This window comes from Lactuca serriola, chromosome 2 (genome assembly GCF_051521515.1).
Source record: "Lactuca serriola cultivar US96UC23 chromosome 2, Lser_US96UC23_V15, whole genome shotgun sequence".
Classification (NCBI taxonomy): Eukaryota; Viridiplantae; Streptophyta; class Magnoliopsida; order Asterales; family Asteraceae; genus Lactuca; species Lactuca serriola.
This window is the reverse complement of record NC_136409.1, coordinates 164,103,445-164,118,734: the sequence shown is the minus strand read 5'-3', so window position 1 is coordinate 164,118,734 and position 15,290 is coordinate 164,103,445. Positions and strand designations below refer to the sequence as shown.

Genomic DNA, 15,290 nt, shown 5'->3' with positions numbered 1-15,290 from the left:
TTTATTTGAAATCACTTACGTACAAAACTATGGATCTTCACACTTTGGTATAAACAATTGTCTTTTCAGAAAATATCGGATTTTCTGGGTTTTATAAACTATACAAACATTTTCAAAACAACCATGCTTATGAACTCACCAACATTCCATATGTTGATGTTTTTCAAAATAACTTGTATTCTCAGGTAACAGGTAAGTTGAGGAGTAGTACCAAGTATGTTATGGTGTTATGCTTTTGAAAACTTTCAAACAATTATGATATGAATATGTAATATTTAGACAATGTACTTGATGTAAACAATGTCAGTTGTAATGTATTGATGCATGGTGAAGTTTATGTTATGTTTCATGTATATATTCATTGTGATTATATTCAACTTGAGTCACGTGAGCCATCAGACGTTTCCACCGTCTGGTTCAGGGGTATGACAATATACCACAACATTGACCAAGAATATGATAAAACAAATGTTTTAAAAACCATTTTTTTAGTTGAACCGAAATAGTGACCGGTTTCCGGTTCGACCGCTTGTTTAACTGATTTCTATGTGTTTTTATTTATTTTAACCGGTTCAACCGGTTTAATTTAACGGGTTCAACTGGATTTTGTAAAAACCTGGTTCATTTCGGTTCAGAAATAGACATAAAACCGATGCTAGTTGAACTGTTCATTGGTTTTCGGTCCAACCGATTCAACCAGCCGGTTCAAACCGGTTTTTAATATATTCGATAAAACCCTAACTAGAAAATACACGATAACATTGGAATTGCACCACTTTGTAAAATGTTCAACGTTTTGGGAATTGTTATCAAAACGTAACTAGATACTATTTTGCAAATTGCGTTAAAAATATTCTATGAAAATTAGTAATAGATGAATTAGTTATCGATATATCTAATTAGTATATATATTTTTTTAAAGTGTTATATTATGTTAGTATCTTTTATCTTTTTTTTTTTTTTCTAATCGGTGGTTTCCATGTTTCTTTGTCATCCAACGTGTTTCATCATTTTCCTTTGGTTTATATTTTTTTTCTTTTATTTTATTCTAAAATCTAAACCATTTTTTAACTTTGCACATCATATGTATTTTTTCCTTACGTAATTAAATAATAAAATAGTGCGCTCACTTTAACTATACAATGAATGTTGTTTTTAAAATATTCAAAATCGAGTAAAAATAAATAATTTTGTAATGAATAAGTGCAGCATGAAAAGTATAATGAATATTAATTAAATATTTATTATTTTATAATTATGGTCATCGATTAAAAATCTTAATAAAAATAACCAGATTAATTCCACTACAACATGTGGTTGTGTCACTAGCGTCACGACTGATAATTTATTGTGTGACGAAAGTGTGTGTAGCCCTTTCAAAAGTTAAATACTCTTTGCGACGTCATGTGCCTTACAAGTTTTCTTTTTTTTTTTCTTTTTTTTTTTTTAAATTTAAATAACTAAATACTCTTTTTTTTTGGAAAGGGAACAACTAAATACTCTTTAGGAACACATGTCATGTTGTTTATTACATAAAATACAATTTTTTTTGGGTTTAAATCTAATTGTCTATATAAAAAAAAATTATATTCTTCAATTTTTTCTATTTGCCTCATTTATTCGGTTTGCATGTAAACTTTGGTAATACAAAACTTTTGTTTTTCCAAGAAAACTCACATTCACCTGTGTGACCAAAAGGCTAAAAAAATATTTCTTCTATCAATGATATCGTTATATGACTATATATAACACCAAATACACATATAGCGACGTTTTCATGCCTCAAATGATTAAATATGTATCATTCTAACATCAAAATAAATATTAAATTAATAAGACACCCTTTATATAAAACAGTTCAATAGATCAATATATATTAAAAAAAAATACAAGTTAAAAAGGATGTTAAAGCAACGCTATAATAACCCATTATATAATTATAGGACCTACATTATATGATCGAGGGCACCACCTAAAACATGATATAAGTTAGAAACTTGAGAAATTGTTTCGATAGACAACAAGTACTTGAATCATAATTGTGACAACCAATGTATTTTGTTACCAAGTGTAGAACATTGGTTGTAACAAATGTTTAATTAATGCAAACAACGATTCCCTTAGCATGTCACAACTTTGAAACTAACTCAAAACACATCTTAAAAACAGATTCGTGGGAAACTCTGAAGTAAAGACTAATATGTAGTAGATATCTATGGAAGCAATAAAGTTGGATTTAATTTTGTACTACTCACTTTGTGGTTGTCTGATGTATCTTCAAATATAAAAATTTTGAGTTATAACCTGTATGTTACGAAATTTGAATCTAGATCGGGTTTTCAAATTAGGTCGAGTGAGATTTCAAACTGCATTTTATACCGGTTCATTTTGTAAGGGAGGGACATTTTTGTAAGTTGAATGAATTCAATAATTATAAAACTTCATGAGAAAATGAAGTGACATTTTCGATAGTTATTTGGTTTTCATTTAACCCTTTCACCTTTTACTTTTTTTTTGAGAGTGAAAAGGTATTGCGTTTCATTAAAACATATTCATACTAAAAATACATCATATATGGGCCTTTGGGCAATTATACAACATAATATGGGCTACACTAAGATCCGCTAACAAGTCCAAGTCCAACTGTAAGTACTCAAAGAGATGCATGTTAAAGATGTGTTTAACTAGGACCAAAGCCATTGTCAATTGATTAAAAAAAAATGTAATTTTTTTTGTTGAAACAAATGGAACACAAGATACGAAAACACTCATAAAATTCAAATTCTTAAAGAGTAACAAAGAAAAAAACAAAGTAGAGTTTTATTTGGATTGTTAAAAGTCATTTGAGATGAAAAAAAAAACTAAAACAAAGGCAAAGTTCGGCATTGGGTTTCAAGAAGTCTAGCCCTATGCCTTTTCTTAAAAATATCTTGTCTGAATTTCTTGGTCTCTCTTTGGATATCCATGAACGGTTTCTTCTCTATCGTTTCCTTTTCACTTTCTATCATTTTTTGCCTTTCCACCACCGCCAAGGCGGCACCACCACCCCCACCGCCGCCCTTGTCCTCCTCTTGCTGTCGCTTTACCTCTTCCTACATATTTCACATAAATTATATTTTATCAGTACCGACACCAACGCAGTAATACTAATGCACCGGATCCCATGAGAACTGGTAACAGACAGACAGAGACAGAACCTGGAGATCGGAAATGAGACCGTCAAGTGATTTGATCTTTCGGTGTGGCCAACGGGGAATGCCAAACTCGCGGCATTTCTTTTTGAGGACGGTGAGTCCGACTTTTAAGTTTTTTGAAGCTTCAATGATGGGAAGGTCAAAGTACTTGGATAGATCCTCTAGATTAAGGCTAGCTATGTCTTTTGTTGCTGCCCTTCTTTTCTTCTTCCCTGAAACATCTTTACAATACAGATTTTAAATTTTAACTTGTTAATATAATAACTTTGTTTTTTTTTTTATTTTAATAAAGACACTTGTTATAGAAATAAGTTTGTATTTTGAGAAATAAAACCTGTGGCGCTTTGATCACTTTCATCATTTTCTGAAAGTCCATAAGGAAGAGAATTAAGATCCACATCACACATGTGATGATTCTTATACCGATTGTCTTTGTCTTCTTCCCCATCTTCCTCAGATTCTCCTTTACAATGTTTAAGCCTTCCCATTTCACAGCTGAGCTGATTAATTGTTTGTAAGTCATTAGCCAATGTTGGGATTGAATCCAGCTTGTGATTCCTGGAAATCATGAAATATTTTCAGACATTCAAGAAACTTTAGGTTGAAACCCCAAAACTATAGGGAGAAATAGAATGTCCAAATGCAAAAAACAATCACAATTGTCAGCTCGTTTATCTGCTCAACAGATGTAAAAAATTTCAATCTTGAAAGTTGAAACAGTTATGTTGAAAGGATGGAAATTTTCTTTATGAAATGGTCAATATATTATTAAATAGAGAAAGAATCAAACAGAAGAAACATGAACAAAATCCCACCATGCTGACTAGAGCTGACAAACCAAAACAAAACAGAACTACAGAAGACCACAGACAAAAGACAAAAAAAAGATTTTCAATACAGGAAAGGAATCTAAGTCCAATCTTTCATTTTGAAAATCAAATCCTGATGTATTACAATTTACAGATTCAATTTCACATTGGTATTTTTGGTAACTTAGCTTGAAAGTTTTCCCTTTTTGTGCTTTTGGTAGTTCATTCATTCTAGTGATTCTACTGTAATTACGACTTTCCTCTTTGTAATCATAACAATCAACAAATGTTACCAACTTTAAAGTGAAAAAAAGGTTAACTTTAATTTTGGGAAGGTGTGAGTGATAAGTAATAATGGCAGAAATGAGTTCACCTGGAGATTGTAAGAACAGTAGGGAGTCGGTCGATATCAGCAGGAGACCAACAGGAAGCGTCGAAGACATAAATGCAGAGCCACACACCATTCACAAGCCCTTCAAAGTGTGATGAAACTTCAAATTTCTTCAAGGTAAACACTTTACAGAAGCTAATCTCCTCGTAATCCTTCTCCTTATGAAACACATACTCTCTTTCCACCTCCGATTCTTCCCCTCCTTCCTCCGATCGATACAGATGCACCGTCCTAATCAGCTCTGTAATCAACAAAATCGGGCACAAAATCATCAATCTAAAGTATAACTTATCTAATTGCAACTGAAATTAGAATCTAACACCCAACTTGAGAACCCTCGGTCGAGGGTTAGAAAATTGGAATAGCATTTAGCATCGGTTGACGACAATCGTATGCTTTTTGTGTTTTGTGTCTGAACAACGCACAAACGCACGGTCTAGAAAAAAATTGAAGCTTACAGAAACCGATTTCGAGATTAATCGAATGTGTTGCTAAGCTGCTAAACCAAAGAATCTGAAAGTTTGAACGGCATTGCTGTTACCTGGACAGATGAGGTTGCGGAAGGCGACAAGGGCTTTCAGGGAATGAGGATGAGTAAGAGGAGGAGGGGGAGATTGTTGTGAGGGAGACGCCATTGAAGAGCAGAAGGCATAACTTCAGGAGGGTTTTATGAGGGGAAGAAGGGGTTTTGCTTTTGCATGAGGTCCGTTTTGTGTCACTTCCAAGAGAAGAGAGAGAAAGGTGAAAGCCTCTTCACACACAGTCACACACACACATACACAATTGACAATACACTGTTTCAAACTCAAAGTATGTGATTTAATTGTATCGTTTTTGATGAATCATCCAACATTTATTTCACTTTCACCCATCTACTTTTGTGTAATTGCTTGAATAACCCTTTTTTGATGTGAATCATATAAAAAGTTTTTGTCTCTATGCTTTGACATAAATAACAAGTTTAAGTCTAAAATTTTATTTTGTATAAAAAAATTAGTGGCTTCATTACAAGATTTTATTAACTATAATGTAACTTATTTTTACTATCTTTAAAAGTATACGAAAAACTCAATGTTTTTCTCATAATATTTTAATTTTTCTAAAATTTTAATTCAGAATATTAATTGTCGTGATCGGTAAAGTCTTTCAAATCTTTTTTAGGATTTTGAAGGATTATAATTATTTTTTAAAAGATAAAATCAGTGCTATCTAAACATATGAAGAATGCATTTTATTCGAAAGAACCATATGTAACAATCACAATATCATTAATATAAATTCGATGGTTGCTCAAAAAAATTAATATGAATACTTTAATATCTTGTACAAAAGAAACATATGCAATAATCTTTGTACAAAAGAATCATATGCAATAATCTCCAACTTAATCGTGACTTTAAAAACGGTTTATAAAGCATTACTTCAATATATATATATATATATATATATATATATATATATATATATATATATATATATATATATATATATATATATATAGCCATTAAAGTTTAAGTTTTTTTTCCTTGTCTGTTTCAATAATAATAATAATAATAATAATAATAATAATAATAATAATAATAATAATAATCACTGATCATCCATAATTTTATATAATCCTCACCAATTTATAAAAAACACTAGTCATTATCAAGTGGCACTTGTTCTAGTTAATATATATATATATATATATATATATATATATATATATATATATATATATATATAGCCATTAAAGTTTAAGTTTTTTTTCCTTGTCTGTTTCAATAATAATAATAATAATAATAATAATAATAATAATCACTGATCATCCATAATTTTATATAATCCTCACCAATTTATAAAAAACACTAGTCATTATCAAGTGGCACTTGTTCTAGTTAATTTAATCTAGGAAAATAAATGAAGTTAAGGTGATCTTAGTTGATTTTTGTTGGAAATGTGTAATGCCAAGACAAAAATGACACGGGTAAAAAGATTACAAAATGTTAAAAAGACAGCATGCCCAATCGGTCCATTTACAAACACCAAAACTACCCCTAAAGTTAACTCATTGAAACATCAATGGGATTTGTAACACTAGTGTTTCATGTGTTTTCATTTGTGGTTCATTTCCTTAAAAATTTGCAAATTTGATCCCTATGTTGTGCGTACGAGATAGGTACGACAGGCGTAGGCATTTAAATGATGATCGTGGATCCCTTGCATACGCTGAGCGTATGCATATGTACGTTGGGTGTACTGTTGCAGAGAGCAAACCCTAATTTTTAGGGTTTGGACCCTATTTAAAGAACATTGTGGCCTCAAACCCTTTCTTAACTCCAGCCTCCACCTCTCGTAGCCTCCGTTTCGAAACCCTAATTGTGTGTGTGAATTTTGAAGCTTTAGAGTGCCATTTGATGTTCTTGGTGGTGAAGGAAGACACTTGGAGTTATGGTGTTGCACTCAAGCCTTTGGATCCAACAATTACTCATCATTGTGCATCTTATGAAGGTATAAAGCTCCAACCTTGATGCATATTTCTTTAGATCTAGTTATATAATAATATGTTCATTATTGGCCTTAGATCTTGAGAGTTTGAGCAACTCCAGACCTAATAAAGAGTGTTTCCTCTCATTTAAGAGCATTGCGACTCATAAAAATAGGATCTTGGTCTTTCCCAATCATACATGATAGATCTATTAAGTCTTTAGGTCATGAATAATACTTGGAGTTTAATTTTGGACTCCTTGTAGCCATGCAAATCATAAATTTTGCAACTTTATGATTTTAGACGTTCATTAGATTTGGATCTGAAGTTTGGACGTTAAGGTAGTGTTTGTTTTTTATCTGCATATCTTCCTGGCCTTTTTTGTCTGTGCGGCGCAGACCACGTGCATACATTAGCCTTCGCAGACTGTTTGTTTTTCTGAAGACTACAGACCTAAAAATGTATGTGTGTCTTCTTCTTGGCGCAGATGTGGATCAGAGTCTTTTAACATCTTGTAGCCTAAAAAAACATATACTTTATTATTTTTTTTAGTTTTTTTTTTAATTTTATATTTATTCCAACTTTATTAGTGATAAACAATTTTTTTTTAAAAAAAAGTTACAATACTTAAAAAAAAAAGTTTGACGACACAAGTATACTATTTTTGACAAATTTATAAATAAAAGTTTATTACAATAATGGTCGTTGATGTTGTTTATATAAATATGAAAAATATATATATATATTCTTATATTTTTTGTGCCAAATTTTATAAAACATCATTTAATAAAGCATCGTTAATTTCTTAAAGAAAATATTTATGGCACTTTTTTAATTGATTTAATTGAAAAAATCGAAGTTTATTTTCATTCATTTATATATCAAATTCTTTGATTCCTAATTACAATGTTTAGGCATAAATTTGCGACCAAAATTGTTGGTTTTTATCAAATATATGCATTAATTTGTACCATTTTTATTTTCACTTTTTATACAATAATAAAAAAAAAAGTTGATTTAGATTTGTTAATTATTTATAACAAAGTCGTAAATATATTAAAAAATCACTTTGTAGTTTAAAAAAATCAGTGTATTTAGATTTTAGTTTATTTTAGTAGTCTGCAAATGCTAAAAAAACAAACAGTCTTTTATTTTCAGACTGCAGACGTTTAGTCCACCTCTTCTACTGCAGAGGTCTACAGATATGGTCCGCAGACTGTAGACATTTTGCCTCGGAAAAAACAAAGAACACCTAAGTCTTAATGTATTAAGACCTTGATAGAGTTTTAGACGTCTGTTGAGTACGTTAAATGTATCCCGGAGTACGTTGGGCGTATTGGGTTGCAACCCCGTAAGCCTTCCGTGATCAAGTTGTACACTGAGCGTAACAAGGCGTACGTTCAATAAAACCTTTTTGGGCCATTTTGGGCGTTGAGTCACTAGGGAGTTTTGGGATTTGGTTTTTAGGCCATACGTGGAAGGGAAAAATGGTCTTTTGCCCTTGATATGGTAAATTATGTTTTGGACCATTATTCGTAGGTTAAACCCTGATTATTATGGTTGTTAATGAGTTATGTTTAATGTGAGGATCTGTGTTAGTAGCAGCTTGAGTGTGCGATTCAGTTATCTTCTGTCAGAGGTGAGTCTTCTCATTGTACTTGTGGTTCAAAGGCACCAATATCGGCCCACAGATTGTTATGTGGATTGATAGATGTTACATGATCCTTATATGATTATATGTTTGGGTTGAAATAGACCCCATGGATGGACCTTAAGGCTAGGCCCATGAGTATAAGATGGGTTGGAAGAAACCCCATGGTTGGGTCCCCGGGCTAGGCCCATATTTGTGTATTGGGTTGAAATATACCCCAGGGCTAGGCCAAGTTGTATTATTGGTATGTGGTACTTTAGGGAACTCACTAAGCCTTGTGCTTGTATATTTGTTTATGGTTTCAAGTACTCCCAGTACAAAAGGGAAGGGACCAACGTGATGGCACAACATCCTCCCCTCATGATTTACACACTTTTTGGATACTTTTACTCTGATGCTTTGGATATTGTACATTGTGATTGACTTGGAACTATTTGATGGTTGAAAAAATCGATTTTAAAATGAAAAAATTTATCACTATTTTCGGGATGTTACATAAATTATTCTCATAATATATTAATAAATTATTTATTGCTATTTGTTTATCATATAGTAAACCGATCAATCGATGAATCAATCTCTCTCTGTCTCTCTCTCTCTCTCTCTCTCTCTCTAAAAAAGTCATTTTATCAATTACTAGGTTTGACGGTAATCCAAAAGGACTCTTATTTTAATTCAAGTATATGCCAGTTTATTTATTAGCTTGGACACCTAATCCATAAACTATATCATAGCTTTGGTCAGTTGTCATATTGACAAGTTCCTAGAGCATCCTCCTCATCAATTGATTAATATGTTTTGCTATTTGAACCTAGATTTAACGAGTCTAGTGCAGGTAATCATGTAACGGATGTTTAAGTTAAAATTTTCAAACGTGGTTGGATTGCCATTGTCTCTAGTATTTCGCACAGGATACTTTTTGGGGTTGTATTGTGCATATTTTCTGAAAAGGGTGTAGTAACATGGCTTGTGGAGCAGAAGTGTAACATCCGTCTCTCGAGGTATTATTTAAATTATGTAAATTAATATTAGCTTTGGGATAACACTTGGACAATGGACCTTTTAGGATGGACCGAAGAAAAATGGGCCAAGAAGTTGGGTTGCCCATAAGTCATACGTTAGGCGTAACTTGGCGTACGTGGGGCGTAGTGGCACATTGGATTTGAGGGACTCGGGGGTGTACGCGCAGCGTACCAAGAGGTATGCCCAGCGTACGCAGGCAAATGTCAAACCCTAATTTTTAGAGTTTAAGACATATAAATACCCCATTATAGCCTCCCCTCTGGCCTCCTCACCAATCCCTCACCCTCAGAAAATCCTAGTTCGCCTCATACTCCATTTTTGTGTGTGTTTGACCTTTTTGAGTTCATTTTTGGTGAAGAAAGGCTTGGAAGAAGTGAAGAGAAGTTGGAGGAGAAGCACCTAAGTATCTTGAGCTCTAGGACCTAGAACTAGTTGATCTTTTGGCACCCAAAGGAGGTATAAAGCTCCTATTTTTCCTCTTACAAGCTTAGATCTAGGGTTTTGAAGCTTTGGACCTTTTTAGGTCCAAAGAATGGATCTTGTTCATGCAACTTCGTTTTTGAGCTTAGGGTTTCCACCCTTCAAGCTTAAAGTATTCATTTAGTAGTAAAGTTGCAAGCTTTGAGGCATTTATGTAGCCATGCAGGAGATCTAGCCATTTCCATGGAAGTTTATTGCTATTTTTAGAGTTGGGTTCACTTGGTGGGTTGCAAGCCACCAAGTGATCGACTTTATGGGTTAGGACGAATTATTGGATTCAGATCTGTAGTTTGGACGTAGTGTCTTAAGGGATTATGTAGTTTTTGGAGAAAATGGCTTAACAGGAGAGTATGCTTGGCATACACGCCAGTACGTGCAACGTACAAACCATTCAAGCAGAACGCGCAGCGTACAGAAGGGTACGCTCAGATAGCGGGCTTTATGTTATTGGGCCTTAGTTTGCGCCAAGCTTTAGACATAGCAGTAGTTGGGCCGTGATGGGCCTTTAGAAGTCGGTCAAGGGCCCAAGGACTAGTTGGGCTTGAGAGGAAAACCCATTTGAGGAACTAGGCCCAATTTAGAAAATTGGGCCATTTGGGGACTTTAATGGGCTTTAATGAATTTGGAAGGACTAGAAAGGATTGGGCCTAGGTCATGGCCCAAATTAGATCAAAAGGGGTAAAACAGTCATTTTACCCTTAAAAGGATTCTCAGTTTTTGACTAAGTGTTTATTTGGTCATAATAGTCGGAGAGTAATTGGAGCAGCAGGTAGAGTTACCTTGCACGATTTTTTAGCAGCCAAATTGAGAGGTGAGTTTTCCTCCAGTAGGAACGGGTTTAAGGCACCAATGTCGGCCCGATTATGTAGTTACAGTATGTCGGACTCCGGTCCAATATCGGGGTTAGCCCGATGCAGATTATATGTTTCCGGACTTCATTCCGATGTCGGGGCAATCCCAAGAAGTATCTATGTATGCTTGACGTCTTTATGATTCATGCATGTTATATGTTATATGTTATGTGTTACGGGCTTCGGTACGATGTCGGGGCAAGCTCGATGTATGCTAGTTTATATGTTATATGTTATATGTTCTGGGTTTCGGTCCGATGTCGGGGTAAGCCCGATGCAGGTTATGTGATATATGTTATGATGTGTATGTTCTGGGGTAAGCTTGATGTCGGGGTGAGCCCGATGCCAGACGAGTATGATGTCGGGGTGAGCCCGATGTCGGGCAGGAGTTCGATGTCCAGTAAGCCGGTGTCAGGTTCGTCCCGATGCAGTTGGGAGTAGTCCCAGAGTTATGTTATTTGTTATATGTTATGTGTATGGTATGTGGTATTTTGGGGGAGCTCACTGAGCTTCATGCTTACTTTTTTCAGTTCTGGTTTCAGGTACTTCAGCTAGCAAAGGGAAGGGCTCGGGTTGACAACATGGCACACACCGTAGTCTTTCTATCCTGGAAGATTACTCTATTATTTTTATCATTTGTTTTTATCATAGTATTTGATATGATGTTCTGAGATACATGATACGTGGTTTTCTCTATGATTATGGATGGTTTATGGTTTTATAATAATTTTCAAAACGAAAATTTTGGACTGTATTTTCGGGATGTTTCAAGTTGGTATCAGAGCCTTGGTTTGAGAGATTTGGGCACACTTTCGGGGGTTTCTGAACTTAAACTAAGGAAATGGTATGAAATTTTCAAAAGAAAATCATTTTTTTTACAAAAAGGATTTTGAAAATAGAAAAGGAATTTGAAAAGAGAAAAGGGTGTGGTGCATGCAATCAGTCGAGCCCAAGGAAGTACTCCCAAATTACCCATACATGTTTATGTTATGATATGTTTTTCAGCTTATGAGAACATCATGCTAGATTAGGACTAAGGATCTAGGAATGATGCCTTATGTGCATGTTATATATGTATCATCTTTATGAATTGCATGCCAGTACAAATTAGACAGTAGGATAGCCGAGTAGTATATGCTTGATTATGTGTACTCAATGTCCGAATGCTGCTTGCTTTGTGCTTTTTAGGAGTTCTAGTTGTGTTTCACTAACTAGTAAACGAATATGTTAAGTTACATATTGCAATGACTAAATAATTTCAGAAGGTTAGGTCTAGCCCTATTTCGTAGCTCTCGTTTGAGTCTAACCGTTGTAGGGTAGGATCTCTCATTCGAAGATTTATCTAGTATGAGCAATATGTAATAGTATTCACAAGCTAGTTAGGGGAAGAAATCATGGACTTCTTATGCAGCTAATGGCGGAGAGTGGAATGGTGATTACCCTAGGGCAAGCCTGGGATGAGAGTAGTAGAGAGTAGTATTAGTAGAAGGGACTTGGTGGAGTCAAAGCAGTTCTTGAGGATAGTACGAATAGATGTGGAAGGTAGTATGGGCCCGTACTACTGAAAGTAGAGGATCCGAGATAAGACCAAGGAACTTGTAGTGTATGTGATCCCTTGAGTTATGTTAGTATTATGAAGTTTATTATGATGTGTTTTTCAGAATGGTGGTTTTGCGGCCTAGACTAGCAGTTGGCAGCTCAAGTGCTGGAGAGGGATCGGGCTCAGGCTCTGGAGTCGAGCAGTTAGATGAGCAGATCGGGGAGTTCACCTCCCCGGAGATTACGCGCAACATACTAAACACAAATCCTATGATATTTGGCACGATCAAGGAGGGCATTCTTGAGCTTTTGGATGAGAGGTTCAGTGCTTTTCGCACGGAGGTGGCGGCCATGATGGGGTTGCGCATGCTGACTTTTAGGGAGTTCAGGGCTTGTGGAGCTCCCGACTACCCCATTGCAAGTACCAGATGGTTGGCGGATGTCGCCAATGCATTACGCACCAGCAGATGTCCCGAGGGGAACAAGGTTAGGCTTGTGTGCTGTCTTTTGAAGGACAGAGCACGTGAGTGGTAGGAGGAGGTTGGGAGAGCCATTGGTGATGACACAATGTTGGATGCGATGACCTGGGTGATTTCACGACCAAGTTCAGGGCCGAGTTCGTACCTATTATTGAGGTGCAACAGCTTGCTAGGGAGTTCCAGGATCTCCAGCAGACGACGAAGACAGTGGCGGAGATTACCGCCAAGTTTAAAGAGAGAGCCCTACTTGTTCCGTACTATGGGAGGACGAGTAGATGAAGAAGGGCAGAATTCATGAGATGTTGAGGAGTGACATTAGATAGTTTGTGAGCTACTCCAGCTGCAAGACGCTGGAGGACATGATTGATAGGGCGAGAGAGAGAGAGAGAGAGAGAGAGAGAGAGTTGGATTTAGAGATGGAGAGGAAGAGGAAACCATAGGGGGTTCAGTTAGGGGGTTCGAGCAAGAAGCCCAAGGTATCAGATCACAGATCTCGGAGCCAACAGAGCCACGGCCGTTGTGGCAAATGCGGCAGGATGCACGAGGGGACGTGCAAGGCGAGGAGTTTGGGTTGCTACAAGTGCAACCAAACTGGTCAAATGATTCGGGATTGCACAGCCACTACCACCACCACGACAACATCAAATCAGATTTGCTTTCAGTGCAATCAGAGGGGACACAAGCGGTCCCAATGCCCGAGTTTAGCAGCAGCAGGGAAGGTGGCAGCGCCTTCTCCTGCCACGTTGAGGATTACAGATGGCCGTTTGGTCAGGGCTGAGACGCCTATGGCACGAAGAAGGGCTTTTTAGCTTACTGCAGATGAGGCATGAGCAGCTCCTGACGCGGTGATGGGTATGTATCTTTTTGATGTGTGTAAACCCAACTCGTTTTATTCCTACACTAAAAATTTAATTTAAACACACAAAGGCAGTGAACCTGTCTTTTAGTGGTATAGTTGAATAAGTAGGGTGTCGAACTCGAGGAACGGAAATTAACCTAATAACTAATTTTAAATAACAAGTAATAAAAGTAAAAGGGTTTTCTCTAGTTTTACAAGACTAGAAATGTGACATCCCCTAATTTCTCGGCTAGAAAAGACCGATTTAATTTATGCTTTTTAAAATAAAATCAGAGAAAACTTTTTAAAAGATGTTGCGGAATTTGTTCCCAAAACAAAACATGATAAAAGTTTATCAAAACCTTCTTTAAGAAATGTATAGTTTCATTTCATATCAAAACCTCGGGATGTCATGTTCCGATACAGATTAAAAGCATAAAAAAGACATTATAAGCCTTTCAACAGTTATTTACAACCACTGGCCTATAATCCAAAAATCTCGCATCGTCCTCCAACTATGTTTGGGGTCCACTACCTGTAATCATAAAACTGAGTGGGTCAGGCTTGGGAGCCTGGTGAGCATATAGGGTTTTCAACCCACAAGAATAATATACTTATTAAGTTCACCAATCAACAATAACTCTGATTACCCATTCCCGTTGTCCTCACTTTACGTCCCTAAGCACCTATTACAAGGGACCTAGCCTAAGGATTATCATCGGGACGGAAACTACTGCTAAGGGGTTTCCTCAGCCATATATGTCCTAAAGGCAACCATGAGGGGGATGGAGTACGCCAATGAACATTTAATTCATCAACACCTACAAGTTGCGAACCTGCTAGTGCTCCACTAGACTGTCTAGAAAAGTCTGTGGTCGTCATCTATACTCTGCTAGATGACTACAACAATAACAACATCGAGGCCTCTCACCATTTTAACACACATCAACTATTTCATCTACCCATGTTCTACCCAACATATTTTGTAGATAAAAAGCATATACAGTTTAAAACTTGTATAAAACATCAATTCAACAGTCACCTCAAATAAACAATTAACCTATTTACACATAACACGTATTTCAAGATAAATACTTCATATATATATATATATATGTAAATTGAAAGTAACTACACACTCACTTGATTTGATGATAATCGGGCAGCAATTTGTTTCCTAAAACGATCGTTTCTAATAAAACCGGGAGTTTTATTGAGAAACTGGGCTTTGTAAAAGTCGGGCTTCGAAACCGAAAAGATAAATTTTTCAGGCTTCTCGGGCACTTCGTGGAGTATTCCGGGGTTTACAATCGATACCGGGGCTTCGCGGAAGGTTAAGGTGAAGAAAATATGAAGAAAGGGGCTAAATATGGCAATTTCTTAAAAATACCCGAGAAGGCTCACAACCTTCTATTTATAGGGGGAAGCTTCTGATCGGACGGCTGAGAAGTCTCCAAGTGGCGAAGATCCGAAGGCTCGCAGGGGAGGGCTCGCACGTGGGCTGCGCATGGCTCGCACATGGGTCGCACCTGCGAGGGGCACCCTGGCAACTTCTAAGTGGACCA

At 36.0% G+C, this 15,290-nt stretch overlaps 1 protein-coding gene across 2 annotated transcripts; it reads right to left on the bottom strand.

Moving 5' to 3' along the window:
• Positions 1 to 2,757: 2,757 nt before the first annotated feature.
• Positions 2,758 to 5,195, bottom strand: RKD5 (RWP-RK domain-containing protein). 2 transcript variants are annotated; one of them, XM_079025177.1, is made up of 5 exons: positions 4,936 to 5,195; positions 4,377 to 4,635; positions 3,529 to 3,752; positions 3,198 to 3,415; positions 2,758 to 3,092 (listed from the first exon to the last, which is right to left on the bottom strand). In XM_079025177.1, exons 1-5 carry the CDS (start codon positions 5,027 to 5,029, stop codon positions 2,862 to 2,864), a joined length of 1,026 nt encoding a protein of 341 aa, XP_078881303.1. In that variant the 5' UTR covers positions 5,030 to 5,195; the 3' UTR covers positions 2,758 to 2,861. The 2 variants fall into 2 exon arrangements, with proteins under 2 accessions (XP_078881303.1, XP_078881304.1); XM_079025178.1 differs by having other exon boundaries at positions 3,198 to 3,406.
• Between the last annotated feature and the right edge of the window lie 10,095 nt (positions 5,196 to 15,290).

What these genes read in the sequence shown, in the direction of transcription:
- RKD5 (XM_079025177.1), bottom strand. Translation starts at nt 5,029, where the DNA reads ATGGCGTCTCCCTCACAACAATCTCCCCCTCCTCCTCTTACTCATCCT. An exon ending in CCGCAACCTCATCTGTCCAG is followed by an intron (nt 4,636 to 4,935) that starts GTAACAGCAATG and finishes TGTTGATTACAG; the next exon opens with AGCTGATTAGGACGGTGCAT. An exon ending in ACTGTTCTTACAATCTCCAG is followed by an intron (nt 3,753 to 4,376) that starts GTGAACTCATTT and finishes CATGATTTCCAG; the next exon opens with GAATCACAAGCTGGATTCAA.